General features: G+C 41.8%; 2 protein-coding genes across 2 annotated transcripts in view; one reads left to right on the top strand and one right to left on the bottom strand.

The window, feature by feature from the left end:
- Window positions 1-18962, top strand: part of STAT2 (signal transducer and activator of transcription 2) — a 42283-nt gene extending 23321 nt beyond the window's left edge. The window contains exons 7-24 of the mRNA XM_042449635.1: window positions 2039-2127; window positions 2297-2445; window positions 2924-3082; window positions 3178-3270; window positions 3602-3661; window positions 3804-3824; window positions 4317-4410; window positions 5499-5561; window positions 7292-7375; window positions 8241-8339; window positions 9449-9584; window positions 10947-10999; window positions 12609-12697; window positions 14151-14290; window positions 14656-14844; window positions 15283-15340; window positions 16667-16905; window positions 17107-18962. Coding sequence (XP_042305569.1) covers window positions 2039-2127; window positions 2297-2445; window positions 2924-3082; window positions 3178-3270; window positions 3602-3661; window positions 3804-3824; window positions 4317-4410; window positions 5499-5561; window positions 7292-7375; window positions 8241-8339; window positions 9449-9584; window positions 10947-10999; window positions 12609-12697; window positions 14151-14290; window positions 14656-14844; window positions 15283-15340; window positions 16667-16905; window positions 17107-17219 — 1928 coding nt within the window. The 3' untranslated portion in view covers window positions 17220-18962. The remainder of the gene's footprint in view (window positions 1-2038; window positions 2128-2296; window positions 2446-2923; window positions 3083-3177; window positions 3271-3601; window positions 3662-3803; window positions 3825-4316; window positions 4411-5498; window positions 5562-7291; window positions 7376-8240; window positions 8340-9448; window positions 9585-10946; window positions 11000-12608; window positions 12698-14150; window positions 14291-14655; window positions 14845-15282; window positions 15341-16666; window positions 16906-17106) is intronic.
- Window positions 18963-23424: 4462 nt separating this feature from the next.
- The window catches only part of LOC121920449 (interleukin-23 subunit alpha-like), a 14339-nt gene continuing 12268 nt past the window's right edge, over window positions 23425-25495 (bottom strand). The window contains exon 4 of the mRNA XM_042447589.1: window positions 23425-24040. Within this exon, the coding sequence (XP_042303523.1) occupies window positions 23804-24040 (237 nt within the window). The 3' untranslated portion in view covers window positions 23425-23803. The remainder of the gene's footprint in view (window positions 24041-25495) is intronic.

Below are 25495 nucleotides of genomic sequence, written 5' to 3' on the forward strand. Positions count from 1 at the left end.
TCAGGTCATTGATTTCTAGGCTTGGAATCCTTTAATTCTCTTTCAAGTCTTTTCCTCCTAATTATGTTTAATAGATTTCCTGATTCTAGTAAACCACAGAGGCTGTGAAGTCTTCCCAACTCTGTTTAAAAACAATGTTTTCTTTAAGGTTGCATGTAACTCTTGCCTTTTGCCCTTGGTTTCCTTGCCACGTGGGCACCTTACTTTGAGGGCCACACAGGGCCATCCTTCCTGCCCCCATTAAATTTTATTTTGCTGCTGAGGGACACCGCAGCAGCCAAACCACGTGGCATCCCTCCGCACCAAAAAGAATCCACTAAAAGCAGGGTCTTTTTGGTTCCTGTGGCAGACTCTATGAGTGCGCGATTGGCGTCGATAATGTAAACGCAGCACCGTGATGTGCGGATACTGTACTATGCTTGTGTCATCACAGTGGCCCCCATGTAGACCGGAGGCCGCCATAATGGCGCCGCCGCTGTGTGCAAGGGCTTGGGAGTGTGCTGATACTTCGCACTCCCGAACCCTAATTTTGAAGAATTTATTGCTGATGTTTTGCCAGCATATGTGGCTGGTATCATCTGAGGTTTGTTTTTTGTCTTTAAATAAATCTGTACATTGCTGGAATCAGGGCAGGGAATCAGATGACTTCTTTTAAATTAAGGCATGGATCTGTCACTATCCTCATGTTTGATCTTTGCCAAGGATGTAATTCTTAGCCTATATTGGTGCTCGTTTGTACACAGTGGTATACCTATATTTAACACCCAATGTGGGTCATTTTTAATACCCCCCTCCTTTCGGCAACAATCTTTTCTGGATCTGGTGGAGCCAGTGGCCAAACGGGGAAAGGGAGGCTACTTGCGTTCCTGCCAAGCCAGCAGACCTGTCAGACCCAGAAAGCAGTCCCTTCCCACCAGTGGCAACTGCTGGGAACGGGCTGCTTCTGCTGCTCTGCAGCCTTTCTGGATCTGGTGGAACCTCTGGCTGGGTGAGAAAGGTAGGTGATTCGCTTTCTTGCCCACCAGACAGGCCAGGCCTGTAGGGCAGCTGCTTCCCACCAACACACCAGTTAACACCCCCCCCCAAGGTGTCACCCAGTGTGGTCTGCATCCTCCACACCCTTCTAGCGATGCCGCTGTTTGTGCACCTGAAGTATCAGCACGAGTGCTCCTGTTTTGCCAAAGCAGCCATAGACCATACCTCTTGCAATAGGAAGCATCTCGATCACAAGTACCTTCTGCTTGCTGTCTGTTACTAGTAAATGGCCAGCAGCATCTTCTGGGACCTTCATGGAGTTCAGCTCTGACCTCACTAGTGGCTTTCCTTCTTAGAGTGGACACCTTCCCAGGATTGGGGAAGCTGCTTTGATTGCTCAGCCTCTCCTTCTGAACCACAGGGAACTACTTCCTCCTCCTGTCACAAAGGCAGAGGGAAAAAATCTTGCCATTAATGTTTCTCCTGAGGCCACTAGTGTGCCCTACTGCTGTCAAAATCCTTGTAATTCTGCTGGGAAATATGGCTTGTAAGGAGCACAAAGAGATGGAAGAGAATTGTGTCAGACTTGCGTTTCCTAATGGGAATATCTGTTTCTTACTCTGAAGATGGCCATATAATGAAAGGCATAGTGCCCTGTGGAAATCTGTAAATTTCTTGGGCTTGCAATGCTTTTTAGCAAGCAGCCATAAAGCTCTACACAAAACCATGTTTATGATTGAAAACTGTGAATACTTCATACATTTAAAAAGTACATTTCTAAAACAAACCTACAAGGGTCTCCATGTGGGAAGAAATAAAAATATCACATGATAATGGAACTGGGATGGAACAAGAATCCCAGCATGATTCTGAGAAATGCAACAAAAATGAGGCTGACAGATCCTCATTAATATATTTATTCCTCAGCAGAATTGCCTGTGTGGTAGCCTGCTGTCAGAATAAATTTGGTAGCAAGCAAGGAAATACAGAAATGGAAGAGGCACATGTGACTTTGTTCCTTCATGTAACCAACTCCTGTCTTAAATGCTGTCTTCTATTGCAGAAAGTACGGTGCCTAATAATGATCCTGCTCAAGACCGAAGAAAGCAGGAGTTACAAGTAATGTTAAATAATGTGGACTGTTGCCGTAAGGTGAGTCTGGGCACCATGATTGAGTGAGAATAAGCCTCAGTGATGGCTTTGTCTTTTTGTGGCTAAAAAAGAGGCTGTAGGGGCTAGTCTGATGTTTGTTATGTCCCCACCCCCTCCTTCTTTAGCCTAAACATTGAACCACTTCAGTTATCAGCAGTTCTCCCCACAGGAAGTGCTGGCCCAGATCCATGAACAGCTGGGCCGTTCAGTGACTCTGAGGGAACTGCTACTGAAAGAGCGAGATGCATGGAAAGATTGCCAGCGGCGAGCATGCATTGGAGACACCTGTGATACCAGCTTAGGACAGCTAGAGAAGTGGTAGGTCCCAGAGTGTTCCTTGCCAGTGGTGCAGTTCCTTATTGTTCTTAGGGCAGAGTAAGGACAGTACCTGCCTAGAAAAAATATTATAGCCATTTGATAATGACTGCATGTTGCAGTTATTATGAAATATTTGGGCCAATTAACTCTCAAAATCCCTCACAGTTGGCAATGTTACTTGGCACTGATTGGATTTGTCATCCAAGACATCAGAATGGGGGGCATCAACTTGAGGGAAACTGCCTTTATTTCTCTGTCCACTAGAGCTTTTGTAAAGGATCTCCTGTGCCTGGTGTGCTATTTGTATTTGTGTCTCCCCAAGGCATGCCTGTACAGTCCAGTCCGTCACTTCATTAGCCAGCTTTCTTGACTCTTGGAGGGCTCCTCCCTTCCCCATCCTCACCCCCTATTAACATATTAATCTATATCCCCTGTCTGTGGTCCCCCTAAACTTCTTGATCCCTTTTGTGTACCACAGGTTCACCGCGAATGGTGAGGACCTCTTCCATTTGCTGCAGCTGTTGCAGACACTGAGGGAGCTACAACAAAAGCTGACCTATGCCAATGATCCCCTGATATGCACCTTGCCCCATCTAGAAAAGCGACTGAAGGAACAAATTGTCTTCCTTTTGGAAAGGTGCCAGTGGGGCAGGGGGAAGCAAAGGACTCTGTTGATGAGGGCAAGGTAAAAATAGGTTGTGGATACTAATATCTTCCTTCTCTGATCTCCAGTGCCTTCGTGGTGGAGATTCAGCCTAACATGCCTTACCCTAATCGCCGGCCACTGGTGCTGAGAGCAAATCAGAAGTTCTCTGTCCGTGCCAGGTGAGACGAGACATCCTTAATAATGCAATTGTAGCTCCTTTCTCCTGGTAGCCATTTTTGGGGGGAGGTGAGGCAGGGTGAGGGAGGAGAGAAAATGAAAGGCACAAGGGGGGGGGGGGGGGGGCAGAAAAATGACTGCATCCAAAGGATTCAGCCCCAGTACAATCCTCATTAACAAACTGAACCAGCCTTTCTCAACCTTTTTACTCTGAAGGAACCCTTGAAATAAAATAATTTTTAGGTCTCGGAATTATTATATCTGTTCAGAAAGCACAAACCCTACCACTACCAGTTGCATGGGTTGTAATGTAGTGCTGTTGCTTCTCTCCAGGCTCCTAGTGAAGCTGATGGACCGGAACCATCAGATGGAGGTGAAGATTGAGATTGACAGGTAGGGTCCTATGTCAAAGAAACCTAGACTTCAAATGTTAGAGATGGGTGGGCAGGTTGGAGATTGCCACAGCACAACTGGGAAGGAGCTGAAAGTGAACTCTCATGCACTGATCTTTCTTCCCCCACTCTTTCTCTTCCAGGGATTCTACCAATTTGGCCGGGTAAGAGCCAGCCTTGGAAAGTCAGTGGAGAACAATAAGCCTTTTGTGTTTGAAGGCAAAGGGTGACAGCATTTATTCATGTGTTAGATAGAGGAGGAGGGAGGAGGGCATGAGACCTGTGGTACTGCTGAGAAGAATGAGGCTGGGTGAGCTGGTCATGGCACCAGTTCAAAGCATGGCAATGGACCAGAGTGAAGACAACCCCTCCAGGTACACTCTGTGAAACCCTGACCCCAGGGAAGCTCTCCTAGCATGCAGTGGGCCTGTGTAAAACCTGAAGGGTGCACACAACCAGAATTGGAGGACTGCATCAAATGCACACAGGTTTGTGAAGAACCAGGCAGACTACTAGGCATGTAGTTGAAATAATAGGTTGTGCCAGTCAAAAGTACATGACTGTCTGTGGCCACTAGAGGATGGCAACATGCCTCTGTGAAGGATATGTGCTTGTTCTCATTTCTTTAAAATCTCTTATCCTTTTTTTATTTAAAGGTTTCGGAAGTTCAACATTTTGACATCAAACACCAAGACCTTGATGATGGATAAGCCCCAAATAGATGGACTTGTTTGTGACTTCAAGCACATTGTACGGTTTAGCTGAGATGCCAGCTGGGTTTGAAGAATCAAAACCCAGATCCTCTGGGAAGGGAGATGGGGATGCACCACAAGTGATGGAATAAAGGGCTGGAAATTGAACTCTTCCAAATTGGGGGAATTCTGGAAGTTGTAGTCCAAAAAAATAGAAAAAGTAACACTTACGATGTCCTAGATTTATCCATCTCAAGCATTTATTTGAAGCAATTATTGGCTTTATCAAACTGTGATAATGTGTGGCTCAAATACAACCATTTATTTAGTCAATTTTTCTGTTGAGACATGTGCTTAGTTTTTATCTGCTGAGAGTAGATTATATTTGTATATGCCATGAACACCACAAGCTATTTCCCATCCTCTTCTTCTTTTCCTTTTTATTGTCTTTTCCCCCTTTTCTATCTAGGGTTTTTCTTTTTCCATTTCTTTTTTGTTATTATTGATTAAATTGGAAAATTGCCAAGGGAGAAGGCATAAGCAAACATTATGTAATGATGTGGTAAGATTCTGAAAGGGCCATTGCAGCAAAAATCAGAATACAAGAAATTTAATTGATGGAATGCATTAAAATAGCAAATCATGTTCTCATCTTTATACTCATCAACAGTACTGTGGAAAGCAGAAGCAGGTTCAATGCCTAACTTAGATAGAACACTGTGTTTTTGGTTTTTCTTTTGCCTTTCTTTAAAAACGGGAACCTAAAACACACACACACACACACACACAGAGAGAGAGAGAGAGAGAGAGAAGAGGAGAGAACCTCACAATACCCAGACTCATATTAGAAGGGAACAGAATCCTAAAATTTGTCTTTCCCTTGGCTACTTAACTGGGTGTAGTCCAGTCATTAATATTGTATCTCTTCATTTGGTTTCTTTGTACCATCCACAGACTTTTTGATTATCTTGATTAGTTGCATGTGTTCTGCTTTACTTTGATCTTTGTGGCTTGGCCTGCACAGATGAGTTTTTCAGAAGCATGAGGATAGCTTCTGTGGTTTATGTGGCAGTGATTTAGCCCGAGTGATTTTAAGTGACTTCCTCTGCTCATGTATGCATGCTGTCTCTTCCCTTCTCTTGTCAGTCACTGAAAGAGCAGAAGATCATTGGCTCCGGGAAGGGCAAGGGAGGCAAAGGGATCAATGAGGTGAGTTCCCCTGATAAACAGGAGTCCCTAGGTCACCCTCCCATGCTGTCAATACAGGGCTGAGGAACTGAGAAGTTGGACTTTAGTTCCTATCAACCCCTGTCAACCTAGGCAAATGTGAAGGATAATGAGAGTCTGTCAAACATTGTAGGCTCACTGGTTCCTTAGTTGTGTCACTTGTCAGCTAATCTGGTTCCAATGTGAAGTCGAATGGCCACATCACACAATATATATAGCCAACTCTTTTCCAGGCAAGCATTCTCTGAAGATGCCAGCCACAGATGCTGGTGAAACGTCAGGAAGAAACTCTTCTAGAACATGGCCACATAGCCCGAAAAGCCCACAAAAAACTATAATCTGGTTCTGTTATCCCCTTCTGGCCACAAGTGCCTAATTCACAATAGAAGCTGAAACTAGACAGGCAGAATTAACATCAACACTCCACTTAAACGTTAAGTCTTGAGTCTTGGAATTCCTTATCTTGTTTACATTTGAGTTGGCATTTTGCCCAGACTTAAGCTGGCACTAGGTTCACAATAATACGTATGCACACACATTCTAATACATATAGTTTCTGTTTTATATCTTATATCCTATACGTTGTACTGTTTAGGTTATGCTCTATACTTCATAAGTTTATTCCCAGGCCTCAAAGTTGGCAACCAAATAAACCTGGCCTATAACACTTGTATTGTGAGGTAATCTAAATTCATTTTCTTCCTTTGCATAGTGGTGGTGGTGGGTACATGTCTGTGATTAAAAGTAAGATATCATTCCCGTACATAGACAAACACCCTTTTCTTGTAACTGGCATGCTCTCCGCACCAGTTTGGAATTTCTCATGGAATTGAAGAGCTAAAGTCTTGGAACCTTTTGTGGAGCAGTTGGGATAACTACTCTAAAGGTTCAGCAGCCCAGCACACAGGAAGGTGGAATTTTTCCATATTGGCTCACCTCTTAGCCTTGGTTCTTCCATTGTGAGAAATATCTCTTAACCTTAGTTCTCCCATTTGTGAGAAATATCGGGCCTATATCTCCTAAGCTTGTTATGCAAGCATAAGGGTGTTTTGAAGGTTTTTTGTATTTTTTCTAACTATTCAGTATATTTCAAACTATAAGTGTTGTGTACATTACAAGTGCAAATTACAGAAATGGCTTGTTTGAGCAAACACAAGTGATATCTAAAAGATAGCAAGCAGATAGACTATATTGCACTTGGGTGTCCTTGGGTGATTCCACTTCTGACAAATGAAGACCTACACACATAATTAGATTTTAAAATGGCCACAGCTATTCATTGATTACAGCTGTGGTTAGTTGGCATATGATGGGATTGGATCCAGGCATTGGCCAGGCTATCTGCTGCCCAATGAGACCAGCCTCTGCTGGAGAATGGAAGCGGGACAATGGGAAGTTGCCCAAACAGGAGTCCTTCCAGCAAGAACCCCCATGCCTCCATTAGGGTGGGGTTCCCAGGAATGTGTATGCCTCGTCTGGGCCAGCCATTTCCGCTGTATTCTCCACTCTACGACAATATATGCTGATTCAACCAACCAGAATAAAGACTGCAGAAGTTGCAATCTTCTCTCTGGTTGGCCTCCCAATCCACAAAAGTTAATGCCCCTATGATGCCATGTGCACATACACAGTCAGAGAGGTAAATGTTTTACTTCTTTTTCCTCATTCATTCAAATCCTCTCTGTGTTTGTGTGTCTTTCTTCTTCTTGAAGGGAGGGTTGTCTGCCTCAGAGGAGCTGCATATCATCACTTTCACCCTGGACTATTGTTACCAAGGTTTCAAGTGCCAGTTGCAGGTATGAGGACCTCAATTTATTTATTTTAAAATATTTCTGTATTGCCTCCCAGTCCACAAGGGCTTCCAAGGTGATGAGCAAATAAAAACCTATTAAAGCAATACAAAGAGAAGATATTTTTAAAACACGTTAAAATACCCCTTAAATACTTATAAAAACACTTGATGACACCAGGATTGTTGAAAGCAAGCAAGGAGCCATGCTTGGGTTGGGCATCTCGTAGGTAGGAAATGTGACCTCTAGCTGAGTGATCCTGCTAACCAACTAGATCTCCCTAAGAAGAGTGACAGTCCTGAAGTAACTGTGGCATAGCAAGCAGGCTGTTATATAGTTTTGGTGAGACAAAGTGACATTTTACCAGCACTGCAGTTTTGCCACATACATCGACCCCCAAGTCAGGGCTTTGCTTTTGTTAACTGATATAATGAACAGGCATTAAAAAAAACCAACTCCTTTCTTGTCCCTGCAGCGTCTTAGGAAAAACCTTTCTTATTTCTAACATTTTTATGCAGGAAAAATTGCTGCAATTGGGGGTCTTTTTGTTTCTGCCTTGTCATACGAATGTCAATAGAGAAGATAGTATGTTTTGGCCTAGAGTAGTTCTTCTTATGCTATTTTACATGGCTGATTGGTAGGTTTTTTTTCCTCAGTGTGGCAGGGATCAGTGCCCGTTGGCTACAGTTAGTTCTCCCCCACTAAAAACATGCTGCAGATCAGCCAGTGGATTTTGGATTGGCACCAGTGCACAGATCATTACTTTGAGTAGTATTGTCCTATAGGACCATTATTCTTGAAACCTAACCCTGTACAGTCTGGGGTGAGAACAGATGCTGCTCATTAAGTCTTTGTGATCTTTTCCCATTAGACTTCCACCCTGCCAGTGGTTATCATCTCTAATGGCAACCAGACATCCAGTGCCTGGGCCTCCATCTTATGGTTCATCATGCTCAGTAAAGATCTAAAGGTAAGAACGGATATAATTTATTTTCTATTTTTAAATGCATCCGGGACAGAAAACAATCAACACTTTCACAGTTTGGATGTTCCACTTGTTTTGCCACCTTGGCTGGATTTACCTTGTTAGTATTTTACTTGATCTTATTATTTCTAATCTAATTTAGGTTATCTGAAATGATACAAGCTTCATGAAATATACTTCCACACCTCTAGACCTCTAATATTATCTGAAATGTTTTACTTCAAATGAGTACTACCACCATCAGAGATTTGATAAGTGGAGACCTCACGTCTAAAATTCTTTGCCTACAGAAGCTTAGCTGTTCCATTTCTTGCCATCATTTGGAATAAAGATTAAAAACTTTTGATCCTCTAGATTTTTTGGTCTACACACACAGTGGCATCAGCTACAACGTCCATTGGCAAGTGAGACAAGTTGTAGACCAAAGCATCTGGAGGGACAATGGTTCCTATCCCTAATTTTAAAAAAATAGTGGAAATTATTTTCAACAAACTTGTCAATCTCAGTTTTATTGACTTTCAGCTAAAATAAGACATTTTAGTAAAAGAATGGACCTGTTGATTATTTGTAATCAGTATGTGGGCAGACTGTCTACTGGAGTGTATTAACTGGGATTGGGGGTATACTTTCCTACAGGGCTTGTTTACCCTAAAAATAAATGAAAGCTTAGAAAATCATTTCTTATTTTCTTCCAAATGATTATGTTGCAGTTTGCTTATGTAAAGAGTAACTGCTATTTATTACTTACATATTATTTGAATACTTCAAAAAAAGTTAAAGCTATGGTGAAAAATCCTTTAAATGTTTTAACAGTGGCAAGTAAACATTGCACACAGAGAAATGAATGGCATTATCAGTTCACATGTTCATTTTAAAAAGTAATGGGAACTGCTGGATCTGATCCCCTTCCCCACCACCATTCCCTTTTCCTTTTGTGTCGTGTCTTTTTAGATTGTAAGCCACAAATAATAATTGTAAGCCACTCTGATAGCCTTTAGCGCTGAAGGGCAGGGTATAAATACCATAATAAAATAAAATAAAATTAAAATAAATGTGTATTTCTTATTCTTCCCCCCCCCCCCCTTTTCTTCTAGAACCAGCGATTCTTCTTCAGCCCACCAGCTGCCACTTGGGCCCAATTGTCCACTGTTCTGAGCTGGCAGTTCTCTGCTGCTACTGAGCGAGGCCTGAATGCAGATCAGCTCAAGATGCTGGGAGAGAAACTCTGTGGTAATGTGGGAGTCCGGTAATGCAGGGCCAGGGCAACACAGTACTTTAAAATAGGGAAGGATGCAGTCCAAATGCTTGTTGAGATGCATTTCATCCTCACTTTCCCAGCAAGGGCCTTTGGGTGGAAAAAGTGTTATTAACACAGGCTTAGTAGCTGTGAACATGGAACCGAGGGTTGAGGTAATTACCCCAGATCAGGGTGGGCAACTAGGGCAGGTCTAAGAGCCAGTTTTGTTGTCAAGGTCCCCACTAGGGAACAAATGGATTGGGGCGGGGGACTAAACAAAGCCAGACAGCCACCCCTGGATTTGAAAAATACAGTTAGCCCTCCCTATTTGCAGGTTTGACTTTTGCAGATTTGATTATTCACTGCACCTGCACTGCTCCCCTAATGCCATTTTTAATAGGGATTGCATGTCTCACAAGATTGAGCGACAGTGAACGAGGCTTTTAAGTCCCTACTAAAAATAACGTAGGGCAGCCATGGAGGTGAGCTCTGCCAGCTGCCTGCTTCTGTCTTTGGAAGGAACTCTGCCACCTCGAAAGCATCCAGGGTGGGTTGAATCTGCTGACTGTACTTTTTGTGGGTGTTAAATTGGGGGAGGGGGCGCTAGAGTTATCTGCAGTTTTTCCACTTTTATGGGGGTCTTCAGCCTCTAACCCCAGTGAAGTGGAGGGCTGACTATGTATTTTAATGACAAACAGTGCAGGGGAGCTTGCTACCTATTTAGACGGTGAGTTGCTACGCAAGAGGCTTCTAGAAAGGGCAGTTTACTTTTTGTGCACATCCTTCCTCAGAGAAAGGGTGATTTGGGAACTACCAAAACTGCTTCATGGGTTGTGGGCCATGGGCCATGCTTCGCCTATCCAGGGTGTGGGACGTCTTTTATTCTGAGGGCTTGATTCAGTTTCAGAGATGTATTGTGGGCTGCATTCCAAGGTAGGCAGGGCCAAAAGCAAAAGTACATAGCCACAAATAGCCCTATTTTAGCTTAGATCTGTTGCTGCAAGTGATTAAGCGTTAGGAGAGGTATTTCAGTCTAATGGGAGGAGGTAAAAACTGGGAAACCATCAAACAATGGTGACTTGGGGAAGGGGACATGGCTCGCTGGAGGGTTGGTTCCAGGGGGCCAGATTTTGCTCTAGGGCTTAGGATTTCCCACCCCATCTGTGGATTCATCTTAAGTACAGGCATGCCATGGCTAGTTGCCAAGGACTTCTATTCCCTCATCTCCATATAGAAGAAGCATTGGGAAGGGCCTGGAATTTAAGGGAGTCTCAACATGCCATCCCTTCTCACACATACACACCCTTGTCTCAAACGAATTAATGTGGCTCATACTTTGCCCTTTCTTCTTACAGATGGAACGACTGCCACAGCACAGAGCACCATCACCTGGGCTCAGTTCTCTAAAGTAAGTGGCTATCCAGCAAAGTGCCTTTTTGGTCTCCATCTGCCTGCCCAGCTAGCAGCTTTCCTATTCAAATTTCCACCCTTATTTTTACCTTTTATTAATAACAATACTTAAACAAACTCAAACATAACCCCATGTTCCATGAGCAATCATATGCTTCATTTAAAATGGGCAGGTCTCAATGTTGATCCATCACGTTGTTAGAAGAAGATCAATCCAGTAGGACAGTGGTTCCTAACCTTTGGCCTTTCAGATGTTTTGGATCTCTGCTCCCATAATTGCTGACTGTTGGCCAAGTTGGCTGAGGCTTTAGGGATCTGAAGTTGAAAACAAATGGAGGACCAAAAGTTGGGAACTACTGCAATAGACTGTTCACAACGTATGAGAGAAATGAAAACCAGATTACACAATATCTGACCCTTCTGAGCTTCTTGATGTGTTTGTGCTTTCCTCTATAAGAATTGTCTAGACATTTTCCTTCCAGGTTAATAGACTTGTAAGATGTTTCCAAGGCTGAACTATCTCAATATGAGCCACAGTCAGCAATAATAAATTTAAGTTTTTACAGTGTAACATCATGCAGGTCCTTGAAACAACAACAATAATAAAGGCTCTTCTGACATAGTTATCATTTAGTTTGTTGGTTCCTCACTTTCCTTTATTGTTTCTTTCTTAAAATTTAAAGATCCCTGTCCATGATCCTGTTTTCTGCAGGATAATGGCGCTATATGGTTATTGAACCTGTTTATTCATGGAATGGCACAGAGGATAAATCCACTATGATTGGGTTTCCATCCACTCTGCCAGATTGTAATTCACATTTCTCCTTCATAGGTCAGCCTGTCTTTAGCTAAATTACCATTTGCTATTCTCCACTACTAGAAGCTGATCTTTTTAATGGAAGTGAGGACCTGCAGACCTATTCTCAAATAAAGTTAATGAGCAAGATAGACATTCTCATCAGAGGAGGTACCAACCCAGTTAATTGTTGTTTGTGTAGCATCTCCACTGGTAAACACCTAGCCTCTGATTTAGGAGTTTTTAAATTTTACTTTCTATACCACTTTTCCCCCAACATGGGACACAAAGTGGCTTACAGTATAAGCTGAAGCAAAATAAAACTAGCCCAATTAATACATTAAGTTAAAAACAATAAAAACACATTCCCTCCCCCACCCCCCGTGTGAAGAGCAGCCACCAAGAAGGCCTTCTTTTGCCATGTCCTCAACAATAGGCTTGTGAGGGTGGTGGGACTGAGAGAAAGCACTCTCACAAAGTTCATAAGACTTGTTCAGCCTCATATAGGAAGATACTGTCTTTCAGATAGTCTGGACCTAAGTTCTACAGGACTTTGTAGGTCATAACCAACACTTTGAATTTTGCCCATAAAATGGACCTGTAGACAGTAAAGCTGTTTCAACAAAGTGTTATATGCACCCTATAAGTACATAGCCCCAGTTCTAGAATTCTAGTGAGATTGATATATCTTTAAGAAAGAGGTCTTGTGTTAACCAAACTTGCGTCTTTCCAAGGTGTGCCTCTTTTTCTAGAAAAATAAAGATGGTTAAAGAGGATGGATGTTCATATTTCCAATCTTGGCTTCCTGCAGGATTCTCCTTCCAGCTTCTCCTTCTGGACCTGGATTGATGGGATTTTGCTCCTAATTCAGGAACACCTGCTGCAGCTCTGGAAGAATGAGTAAGAAAATGGTGTCAGTAGGAGAGCAGAAAGGGGAATGATAAAAGAAGAAGGAAGAAGATTAGATGTTGACTCCATCCTTTGGAAAGTGTAGAGCTTGAGGAGTCCTGGGTTTTCATGTCAGTGTTTCCAAGGCAGTTTCCAAATGATATGCCACACAGGCTTTGTTCACTAGGAGAAGTGTCAACCCATTATTGCTTGTCTCAAAAACCACCTCAGTGGTTTTTCAAGTACCTCATGACCCCTCAAAATAACACCACAATATCTTTTGAGGATTACGTGTGCTGACAAAGACTATAAAACCTAGAAGATAGACACACACCCTGGCCTTCAGTCCTCTTTCACCTTCACAGGCATGCAAACAGAGCATTGAACAAGGTGGTACAGACTGGAGATGAGGAAAAGCCCCAGTTCACTAACTCAAACTGTGTGTGTTTTGAAAGGAGGAAGTCTAGCTCAGTTGCAGAACACATTGTTTGCATGGAAAAGAGATTCCATTCCTGGCATCTCCAGGCAGTGCTGGGAGAAACTCTGGAGAGCTCTTAACTGGTATAGTAGCAGTAGTGAGTCTGAATCAATATGAGGCACTTTCCTGTGTTCAAACATTTAAAATATATTTTCTGGTCATAGAAAACCACATATGTCTTGATCTCAGGAGGAATTGACTCTTCTGAATGTCTTGGAAGTGTCATTTCAAGACCACATGTTAGTTGGCCTGCTTGGTGGTGAGGTGGACTCCCTTCTACACAGAACTAAGCACATTTTGTTTAGACAGAAGGGATTTGCCTTTCCCAAAGCTATTCACTGTATATATGCTTCTGTCACTAAATGAGAGAGGATGGAGAAAATGATATGACCATGCAGGTTACAAATCAAGATGGTAGGTCACACTAGGAGATGCCTTATAGTGACTCTGCCCATTGGTCCCTCTAGCTCTGAATCATTCACACTAGGAATAGGGAACCTGTAGTCCTGCATATGATGTTCAGCTCCAGTTCTCATCAGCTCTAGCCAGTGTGGACAGTGGCCCATGGTGACTGGTGCTGTAGTCCAGCCACATCTGGAGTGTCTCAGCTTCTGACCTATATTTATGGATAGTGTCAGAGAGAGGCTGTAGACAACAGAGGGCTTTCCAAGCCTTACATAGAAATGGCAAGGATTGAACCTGGGACCTTGTACACGCAAGGTGTGTACTGTGCACTGAGCTACAGACTTTCCCTGGTGACTCTAGCAGCTAGGATAAAAGAATGCAGCTGCCCATGAGGATACAGGCTATAGAAATGCAAAAGACAGGAGATAAACTGCCAGGGAAGATTGCCATGTTCAATGTTAGGCTTGGGTCACCAGTTTATCCAACATGAAACAGGGAAACAATGCAGCAGCGGAGGAGTTTGTAAGCAGCAAACACAGAGCAAGGGTGATGTGTGGTTTTCCTTGCTGTTTCTTCTCATAGTCTCATCATGGGATTTGTGAGCCGCAAGCGGGAGAAGCACCTATTGAAGAGAAAGAGAGGGGGCACATTCCTCCTCCGTTTCAGTCAGACTACCCGGAATGGTGGCATCACCTGCACCTGGGTGGAATATGATGACCAAGGTGAACTCCTGAAATTCTCTATGCTGCCTTATGTTTGTTTATCCGTTTTATTGCTTCATTTATCCTGCAGTATTTTTTAAAATTTTGTTAAAGCTTTAGTGCATTTGAAGCTTGGTGTAAACTGTATCAAATAATATCTATTGAAGGGCAATGTGAAAATCTGATAATCATGGGCATTTAAACTGTGTTCTGGGACTTTCCAAAATGGTTCATCATTCCTTCCCCCACTTTATTAATTACTCCCTGGTTTTATTTGGTTTTCTGAATTTTTTCCATGTCTGATGTAGCAGACCACTTGGTTTATGTCTCCCAAATGCCACATTAGTCTCCAGTTTTTAGTTTATCAGTGTCTGCAAATTCCACAGGTTCCCCCAAGTTTTCTGCAGTTGAGCCTTACACCAGAGAACAACTCAGAATCCTGCCACTGCCTGACATCATCCACGACTATCACATCCTGGCTGAGGAAGTTATCCCAGAAAATCCACTCCATTACCTCTATCCAGACATTCCCCGTGATGAAGCTTTTGGTCCTTATTACAGTGAACACCGAGAAGGTATTGCACTGCCAGTTTTTCCTGGAGCTTCCTGGGATCCTGCATATATCTAAAAAAATCCATATGGGCAGCATTTGTGTGTGTGTGGATAACATGGTCCTTTTAAAAAAATCACTACTTTTGAGGTAATTACAATTTGTGCTGGGTCTCTGGTTTATTGATCTATGAATAGACTTAATTCTGGGTTATTAATCTATAAATAGATGTAATTCTAAAATGAAATCATGCCCACAGTGACCATCTGTGCATGTAAGAGTTTCAGAGCTTATCTTCTTTATGGAATTTGGGTCCTATTCATACAGACTTTGGACACTGATCCCTGAGTAGGCTAAGCCTTCGCATTGTGTGTTGAGGCCAATGCATCCTTTGAAGAGGAGGGCTGGTGCTGCCTCTTGCTTCTCTACTCCTGCTTATCCTGTTCTGCTTTTTTCTTTCTAGCAGACCTGACAGAAAAGAGAGAATACCTAAAACGTCGCCTAATTAGTGTCTCGTCTAGGTGAGCATCACCATCTTGTTCTTGTGGTCAAATACTTCCAACAGCTTAATTTCCATGCTTTGGGCTTCACCAGGAACTAGGACCCCCACTTCATCTCCCCGACCTTCTCTGCAGGGCTTGACTTGTTCACGGGAAAAAGATACTTTATAACCCAATTTAGACAATTGCCTCCTCAGTCTCCTGCACCACAACTCCCCATTCAGGGCCAGTTCTGAAGGTAGAGGGATAGGAAGGTTAGGCCCGGTACAGACTGACACTTTGCGCTGGCCTGAGGTCAAAAGTAGGCCTCGGGAAAGCAGAGCGTTTGCATGGTCATGAGTGTTACCGCGTGCCGCAGGCGCCATCTTCATGTGCTGCAATTTAGATGGAGTGCGCGATGACGACGACTGCCTTGTGCAGGTCCCAAACGGCATGGCACATGAGCAACGGCACAGTGCCACTCCAGGGCACTTATGGCGCCTCTGTAGCGGTGCACAAAGGTACCGCATTTCACAGCTCCTTTTTGGAGCAGATCATTGCTGCACTGTTCAGTTGCTGCGGCAACGATCCGGGAGATCCGTGGCAATGATCCCAGTCTGTACAACCCCTTACTTTCTGTTAACCTACTTTTATTTTTGCTTCTATAGGTCCCAAATCCTTCTGTTGTGGGATCTAGGTTAGGATTAATTTTTGTTTTACAGTTGTTTCCAAACCTGAGTAAAGTGAAGCCTCCCAGCTCTAAAGAGTTCTACAATCAAATCAATATATTTTACATTATATTCATATATAATCATGTATATATACACACAGTGTACATTAATAGAACTGTGCATATTAAATTGCCCCGCTCTGATTGCAAGTTAGCTTAATATAGTTTGACTCCACTTTAACTGTCATGGGTCTATCCTATCCTATGGAATCTTGGGATTTGTAATTTGTTGTTTCACCAAAGCTCCCTGACAGAGAAGACTAAATATCTCACAAAACTACAAATTCTAGAATGCCATAACATTGAGGTATGGGAGTCAAAGTGGTGTCAACTGCATTAATTCTGCAGTGTAGATGCAGCCCCAGACAAGTATCACTGAGGAAAGGGTGTTCCCATTCCTTCATAAACAGCTAAATCTGGTTGTGCTGATTAGCAAGGACTTGACTCTCGGCTTAGTCTTAGCCAGCAGATAACCAGGCCACTAGTACCTATATTCCTTTCTCAGAATAACTGCAATTCCTCAAATGTTTTGTAATACAGAACTTGGCATCACAGGCATGTTTTTTAGATTTCATCACAGTGATGGGCCAACCTCTTATTTTTTCCTCTTACTTAAATATAACAACCTATTCATCTAGACAACCTGAAGAAGCCCAGGCCTCAGACCTCCAACTTCCAAAACCCAGTGCCTCAGACCTCCAAGTTCCAGAGGCGAATGTCCCAGAACTCCATGTTCCAGAGGCGAATGCCCCAGAACTCCAAGTTCCAGACCCCAGCACTCCAGAGATAAATGGTGTACCTGAAAATTATATCCCTTTGCCCAGGGAGATGGAGGAGCTAGAACAAGGACTTGGAGGCCTTCTGTTTGACAAGCACGGTGAGTACTGGATATGTGGCCCTTTTAAAAGTGAAATTCCATTATAACCCACCCATCATGGAAAACAGAATTATTTCATGGGCATTGGACTACATTTGCAAAGTATCTGGTTTCCATTTTGACTCTCACTACCCTAGGTTACTGCAAACCCCCCCCCCCACTTTCCTTCTGATAGTCTCTTTCTGCCATGGTTTTTTTCAGATCCTTATCTCCCACAACCAGCTGAAGAGCATTACCTGGGACCGATACCACCTGAACTGTTCATGGCCCCCGAATTACAAGAGTTGAATCTGGATGAAGCAGACTTTGAGTAACACAAATAGTCATATTCTTGGAAGTAACAACAGTTTTAGGGGACAGAGAATGGCAGTGGTGCATTCTGCCAAGCTGAATATCTGTTTGTGGACCTCCTGCTGCCTGCCCTCATCCCTCAGTGTGAAGCAGAGCTTTCTCTTTAACCAATTCAAAAAGGATGCTGAACCAGCGAGGAAAGGGAATTTAATATGGCTATTCCAAACATGATAATAGTGAGATTAGACACTATGGAAGCACACTGAAATATGTGTAGATCAGCAGAGCTGGATAAATTGGGGTTTTAGGTGCAATAATAGAACAGAAAATAGAAGGGAATCAACAAACAGTGGTTTAGTAATTTGGTAGCAGTAATTTCTGTTAGCAAGCAAGAGTGTGTTGAAAACAGAAGGAGTTACAGGGCAGGTGCCTTTATCACCCATCTGTATTCCCTGTAATTCACTTTCTAGAGAAGTCCTCCTTTTTTAGCTTCAGGCAGCAAAGTATTGTGAGCTGCCCCACCAGTTAACAATATTTCCTTCTATAGAAATCCATTCCAGATTTCCTTTCCTTCTGTTTAACAATTCTCTTTTGCTTCTTTGTTTTTAAACATGACCAGGTAAGAGTAGTTGGGGTGAGTTGCAGTTGAGCTGAAGTTTTCCCCTTCAGCATATGGAACGCAAGAGCCAGGCAAAAATGGAATTTATCCTTTTATAGCTAAGGGGCTGGTGGCAGGCATTCCGGGGACAAGAGATTGGACCTGCTGAGGTGTAGAAGCAGGGAGAGCACAGGAAAGGGCACACAAGTTCAGCCAGTCTTTTGGAAGCCTGGAAAAGGGAGGAGAGTATGTGACTCAGCCTGGCAACCTGGTTTACTGGCTCAGTTAAAAATAGGCTGACAAATTTATCTCTATATAATAACATCCAAAATCCACAAAACTGGTACCTTTATGGGACCAACTAAAATGCACAAAATACTTCATGCAAGCTTTCAAAGGTCCGTCAGGCAAAGGTTGTAAAAATCATACAGGAAAAAACCTTTTTGCCAATTAGTCACAGAACTGAATTTTGTCAAGATGTGGTTGGGGTGGTTTTGAGTACAGAGGGATAGCTATGCAGGCAAGCTACTCCTCCTGGCCATTTGGCACTGGGAGACAAAGTATTGTTTTTAATTTTATTAAGATATATATATATATATATATATATATATATATATATATAAACATTAACTCAAAACCAAAACAACAGCAAACACTCACTAAAGCATTTCTATCTTCAATAACATTTATACTAACTTAAATCATGTTTACTCTACTTCCTAGACTTATTGTTTGTCATATTATCCTTCTGCTTCCATCATCCCCAAATATATTTTACTTCATAGCTATTAAATATATAATTTCTTATTAAACAGACTTAATCCCTAACCATTTTGTTACATTTTTTTTGTTTTATTATTTTGGCTTCTAAATTATTTTCATACTAATTTGATGTGCTATATATTTTCATTATTCTTATTCATTCTACTAAGCTAATACACATACCATCATCTTCCTCTGTTTGTATATAACACACCCAAGGTTTACATACTTTATAAAACTTTTGTATTGAATCTTTCCTTATCAAACACGTAAGCTTATCCATTTCAAATATTCATACATTTTCATCTTCTTTTCTTCCAGTTTGGGTAGTTCAGTACTTTTCCAATATTTTGCATACAGTGTTCTAGCCGCAACTATTGCATGGAATAAAAGTTTTCCAAATTTATTTTCTAGTCCCTAGTCTTCTATTATATTTAACAAGTACATCTTGGAATCTTCATGACCCCCAAAATGGAAAATCTTTTTCATTTCTCTGTGTATCTTCTTCCAATATTTTTTAGCTAAATCACAATTCCACCAGCTATGGAGGTAGGTACCTACTTCTTTACCACATTTCCAACATATATTTTAATTTTGTTTCTTTGACATTTTTGATAATCTTAATGGTGTTAGGTACCATCTATTTGTGTTTTATATAGGTTTTCTTTTAAATCAAAAAGTTAATGTATATTTTAACTCTTTTTTTTTTTCAAATTTTCCCCATTAATCAAATTCAATACAGTGAGCCCGCACCATATGTGGGCTCACTATAGATGGCTTTCAGCTTACGCTGAAGCTGCTCACCAAAAGGGAGAATGGCGTACACGCACGTCTGCAACACAAGCACGAACCCCATTATATCCCAGGGGGATTTGAGCATACACTTTGCCTTACGCAGGGGGGGAGGGATCCGCAACGGATCTCCCACATAAGGCAAGGGCCCACTGTATTTATTTTAAATCTTTTGCCCATTTTAACATGAAGTATTTGATTGTCTCTTCCTTCATTTCATACTTCATTATTAATTTGTAATTTTTTTGATATTTGTTATTTGGTGCCTTCTTTAATATTTTTTTCTAAATCTTTATCCACTGGGCTGATCCCATATAATTTCAAATCCATTTTAAACCTTTCATTTAATTGACAGTAGGCAAACCAATTATATTTATATCCTTCTCATAGTGGTTCTCTTTGTGTTTTCATCTCTCTTTTGTTTTTGTTTTTTATTTTTGTTAACTCCTTATATGAGATCATGTTATCTTTACTTATCTCCTCTCTCCTAAACATTGCCTCATTTGTTGAGGCCCATAATGGAATTTTATTACACCATTTTGACCTATATTTTGAGCAAACACATAAGAGCTTTTTCTAATAAAGTGATTGTTGAAGCTTTTATCAACTTTCAACTTATCACAAAATAGGTAACCATGCATTCCAAATTTCACAACTTTCCAATATTAAAGTTCTCTTATTTCTCAGGGTTATCCAGTCCATTAACCAATTTAAAGAACAAGCATAAGAATACCATTTCAAGTTTGGTAAAGCCAGCCCCCCTCTCTCCACCTTATCATGCAGAATTTTCATTTTTACTCTTGGTTTTCCAAATAAATGTAGCAATATCTCTGCCATTTTATGAAGGGCACATCATTTGTAATCACTGGCAGATTTTGAAAAAGATAAATCATTTTGATTGTTGAGATTCTACCCAACCATGTTATATTTAATTTATTCCATTTCTCTAAACCTTTCTTAATCTCCTGCCATGCTTTTTCATAATTATTTTTAAACAAATCCCTATTTCTAATTGTTAATGTTACCCTTAAATATTTCACCATTTTTTTCTATTTGGAATTCCATTATATCCATCAATTTATTTTTCCCCTCTTTTGTTAAGTTCATAGCCCTCTTTTTTGTTTTATTTTTATTTATTCAATATCCCAACACTTCTCCATAATTTTCAAAGTTTTTAATAAATGTTCCATACTGTCATTTGGGTTCCCCATAGTTAACACAAGCTCATCCGCGTAATTTGTATGTTGCGTTTTTCACCTTAACGGTCCCTTCAATCACTTTATCATTTCTGATTTTCTTTCATAGAACCTCCAGTGTTATCAGAAATAATAAAGGTAACAGGGAACAACCGTGTGTTATTCCTTTGAAAATCCTGCATGATTTGGTTCTCTCCATTTGCTATAATTCTAGCTTCCTTTTTGCCATAGATCCACTCTATCTATTTAAAAAAAATATCCCCCACATCCATTCTTCAAACATGAACTCCTAATTAATATTATCGGAAGCCTTCTCCACATTAATAAATATCGGACAATTTTCTATTTATATTTTTTCACATATTTCTATTAAATCTAGTGACTGTGTTCACAGTCTGGGGGTGCTCCTTGACTCGTCGCTCCTGATGATAAATCAGGTAAATGCGACCGTCAAGAGCGCCTGTTATCAGCTTCGGCTGATACGCCAACTGCGCCCTTTTCTGGAAGTAAGGGATCTTGAGACTGTTGTACACGCGCTGGTAACCTCACGTCGAGATTTCTGTAATGCACGCTACATGGGGCTACCCTTGTGCTTGATTCGGAAACTGCAATTAGTGCATAACATGGCGGCCACAGTAGTGTCAGGAACATCGAGGAGGGACCATATTACTCTGGTATTAAAGTCCCTCCACTGGCTGCCTATTGGTTTCCGGGCCCAGTACAAGATGTTGGTTATCACCTTTAAAGCCCTAAATGGCTTGGGTCCAAACTATCTCAGGGACCGGCACCTCCCATATAATCCTCCCCGCACACTCCGGTCCTCTGGGAGGAATTTGCTGCAGCCTCAACGATCTAGGCTTTCGGCTACCTCCCGGAGGGCTTTTTCTGTTGTCGCCCCCAGATTATGGAACGACCTGCTGGACGAGATCTGTCAACTGACATCTTTAGACAGCTTTAAAAAGGCTGTCAAGATGGATCTCTTCCGGCAGGCCTCTTCTCATGAGAGTCCCCAAGGTCCTCCCTAGAAATGCTACCGTAGTTTACTGTTCTATTTGTTTTGTTTTGTTCTGTTTTGTTTTTGTCTTGTTATAATGTGTATGTGTTAATGTTGTTTAATTTGTTGATTTTAATTATAATTGATTTAATAATTTTTTAAGGGGGGGAGGGAATTTTGATGTACAATGTATTGTATTTTATTGCTGTTAGCCGCCCCGATTGACCTCAAAGGGGCGGGATATAAATAATTATTTATTATTTATTATTATTATATTATTAATATTATCTTTTATCATTCTTCTTGGGAGAAAGCCACTTTGATCTTCATGAATCCAATTGACTAAGACTTTTTAAAATCTTTCTGCCAAAATTGAGGCTAATAATTTATAATCCGAATTAAGTACAGAAATTGGTCTGTAATTTTTAGGATCCAATAAATCTTTATTTTCTTTTGGGATTAATGTTATATTTGCTTGTGTCCATGTTTGAGGCATATATCCAGTTAATATTCCATTCATTGGAGACAAAGTATTTTAAAGTCCAGGAAATAAAATTTAAATTCCATTAGCAACACAAAAAGATATTTCCTTTGAGATCCAGGATATGTCTCAGTCCTAAAGAAGCCAGTGGAGCTTCAAAAGCTTGCGACATGTGTTTTGTGAATTTTGGTTGTCCTAATAAAGGTATCAGTGTTCTTTGGATTTTGGATGTCACTGTACATTGCTATATGGCCGGCATAGCTACCCTTAGATATGTTTCTTAGATTTATTTTTGGTTTTCTTAAAGATCAAAACCTATCATAATTGTTTCTTGCTTGAGGGCTATATGTCAGAATTTAATTCATAGCTGTGGTGGTGACTAAATGTTGACTTTTTGAGGGGTAGTGGTTTGAATTTGAATGTATACAGTTGTAAATAAACAGTACAAAATACCATCTATATTTCCAGTATTATTTATGGGAAAACTATGCTTTTGGGCTCCTCTGGAATTTCCCTTCACATGGAGAAGTTTAGAGTGCAAATCAAACTGTGTACTTGTACTGTAAATGCAAACATGGACAAGGGTTGCCTCCAAGCTAGTCCTTATATCTAGATTTCCTTTTCTTATGGAATTTCCTTTCATTCACCCTTGCCACAGTGATGTCATTGTCAAATTGCTGGTATTCTGAATTTCCGTGTTTATCTCAGGTGCGGTTTGTGTGAGACTTAAAATGTAGTTGTAGCACCACCTTGTGTAATCTGGAAGTTTTTTTTTAATGGCATGATTGGCACCACTGTTTGGCTATTTGTGAAAAAGAAAAGGAAGAATAAGTAGAGAAAAATAAGTAAATGAGTTGTTTAAAAATAAGAGATAAACATAAAGAATTAAAGCCCACCCACCCCCTTTACAGTTGTTTTGGGAATGCTGGAAAGCACTACATGAGAAGCCAGTATGATGTAGTTATTTGAGAGTTAAACTCTGGAGATCAGGGTTTGAATCCCACTCGCCATGTAAATCTATTGGGTGGCCTTGGGCAAGTTACACTTTTTGACTAATCAGAGGATGGCAGTGGCAAACATCCTCTGAAGAAACTTGCCAAGAAAATCCCATGCTAGGTTCACCAAAGGGTCACCATAAGTCGGGAATGACTTGAAGGCACACAATAGCAACAAATGAAATACTTTATTTTCCTGCCACAATAAAGTCCTGAAGGAGAACTCGGGTCACTCCAGCAAAGCCCAAGTGCACAAGCACTAGGCGTTATTGCAAGTAGCAGCATAAAAAGCCCTTTTCTGCTTCAAGGCGCAGGTCTCTTTCCCTCAACCATGCTCTCTCCTCCTTCAGTGTTATGTTCCCTCTATTTTACAAATGACGCCAGAGCCCATTTCCACCTACACGGTGTAATAAAATGCTTTATTGGACTAAATCCAAGCAAAAGTCATACATGTCACATGTCATCCCTTAAAAACAGGATGGGTACATAGTATGGAAACAAAAGGAGTCAAGTTTTGGAACAAACCTGCCCTTTTCTTAATAATAATTATAGTTGGCACCAAGTTTCCCTATACATCCTGATACACTGCTGTGGTGTATCAGTGGTCTAGTAGGGTTCAGGCCACATAAATAATAAATAAATACATAAATACATAAATTAAATACATAGATTAAACACATTAAATACATATAACCCAAAATACATATAACATATTAAATGCATATTAAATACTTATAACCCCAAAGACCTTCTCCATTGGTTTCTCTCCTTAGACTGTCCTGTCTTGATCTAAAACAAAGAGGCACAGTGAGAAAAGACTCTTGCCACCACAACCGCAAAGGACTGCAGGCGCCACAGGGTCAAATTCTGCAGCGGCCCTTTCTGCCATGCTGGGCCTGAGGTCTTGGTGACTGGGCTTCTGCTTTCCTTGTTACTTCCATCCTGCAGAAGATAAAGCATTTGAGTTAAAAATACTCCCAATCCGACTCCTATCTTTACATGATAGATTCTGAAATAGTGCCTCATCTCTTACAAAAGCTTATCACAGCTTTATTGTTTAGGGTGTAGCACAAATCTGTATAGTTCAGGTATCGTGAGACAGAAAAAAGACCATCAGCTCATTCTCATTATAAGTTCATTGGAGCAGGGGAGTTAGGTACTAAAAATTCAGTGGTGAGGAAAATGTTGGATGGGTAATTCCCCAGTCAAAGGAGCCAGAGGAAATGTAACACATTGGGTGGTGCCATACACAATGGTTCCTAGTATGGGCAGGAAGTAAATAGCCCATGGAAGCAAATAAGCTAAGGTGCATTCATATGAAAATGTTCCATTTATTTAGTTACATTACAAAAGGGCATATAAGAGATGCTTGGGAAAAGAAGGGTATCTTTCCCTTCCTAAATAGCATGCAGAGTTGTTTGGCAGTACAGTAAGTGCCTCTTTTTCTATATGTTTAAGATGAAAGCAGGTAGTGGTAGGGGCACTATGAGTAGATTGCTGGTTTCACAAGCAATTTTGTATATATAACTGTGTTTTGTATAAAATATGAAGTCAGAACTTCTCCAGCTGGATTTTATATTTTCATCAACAGAAGATTACATGGTTCTGCCTTTCTTGCTCCTGGGATCCTCGCCAGGCAAGTCCAGCTCCATCAGGACTAAGCCTGAAGGAAGGAGACTCCGCCCTCCACAACTGCCATCTGCCGGCCTGAGAGGGAGTTGGCCAGGCAAGTCCAGCTCCATCAGGACTAAGCCTGAAGGAAGGAGACTCCGCCCTCCAATCCATCTGCCTTGGTCCAGGCCTCAGAGGGAGAGAAGAACCACTGGACCTCATCCCCTTTCCCTCCACCATTCACTTCTCCTTTTGTTTCGTGTCTTTTAGATTGTAAGCCTGAGGGCAGGGAACTGTCTGATTAAAAATAATATTGTAAGCCACCCTGAGAGCCATTAGGGCTGAAGGGCGGGGTATAAATACTGTACCTAAATAAATAAATAAAATAAACGTGAGACTAGTAGTGAAACCTAAACCATCTGGGGGGAAGTTTGGGAGGAGCCCCGCCAGGTGAGAGCGGCGGGGATAAAAGCCGGGGAACCGGACCCTCCTGACACGCCCCCTTTGCCTCCACGCCGGACCACCGCCGTCGCCGCCGCTGCCAGGAACTGCGCCTTTGCCGGGCGGCCTCCTCCCGGGGTTTCGGAGGTGCGTATCTGCGCACCGCCCCAGGAGTGCCGCCCACAGACTAAGGAGCACCCCAGCGGGACTCCTTTGGGACCTTGCGACCCACTGGCTTTGGCGTTTGGCGGCCAGTTGGGCGTGTGGGGCCCTTTAAGGACCATCTGGGGGGAAGTTTGGGAGGAGCCCCGCCAGGTGAGAGCGGCGGGGATAAAAGCCGGGGAACCGGACCCTCCTGACACGCCCCCTTTGCCTCCACGCCGGACCACCGCCGTCGCCGCCGCTGCCAGGGACTGCGCCTTTGCCGGG

Source organism: Sceloporus undulatus, chromosome 2 (genome assembly GCF_019175285.1).
Source record: "Sceloporus undulatus isolate JIND9_A2432 ecotype Alabama chromosome 2, SceUnd_v1.1, whole genome shotgun sequence".
NCBI lineage: Eukaryota > Metazoa > Chordata > Lepidosauria > Squamata > Phrynosomatidae > Sceloporus > Sceloporus undulatus.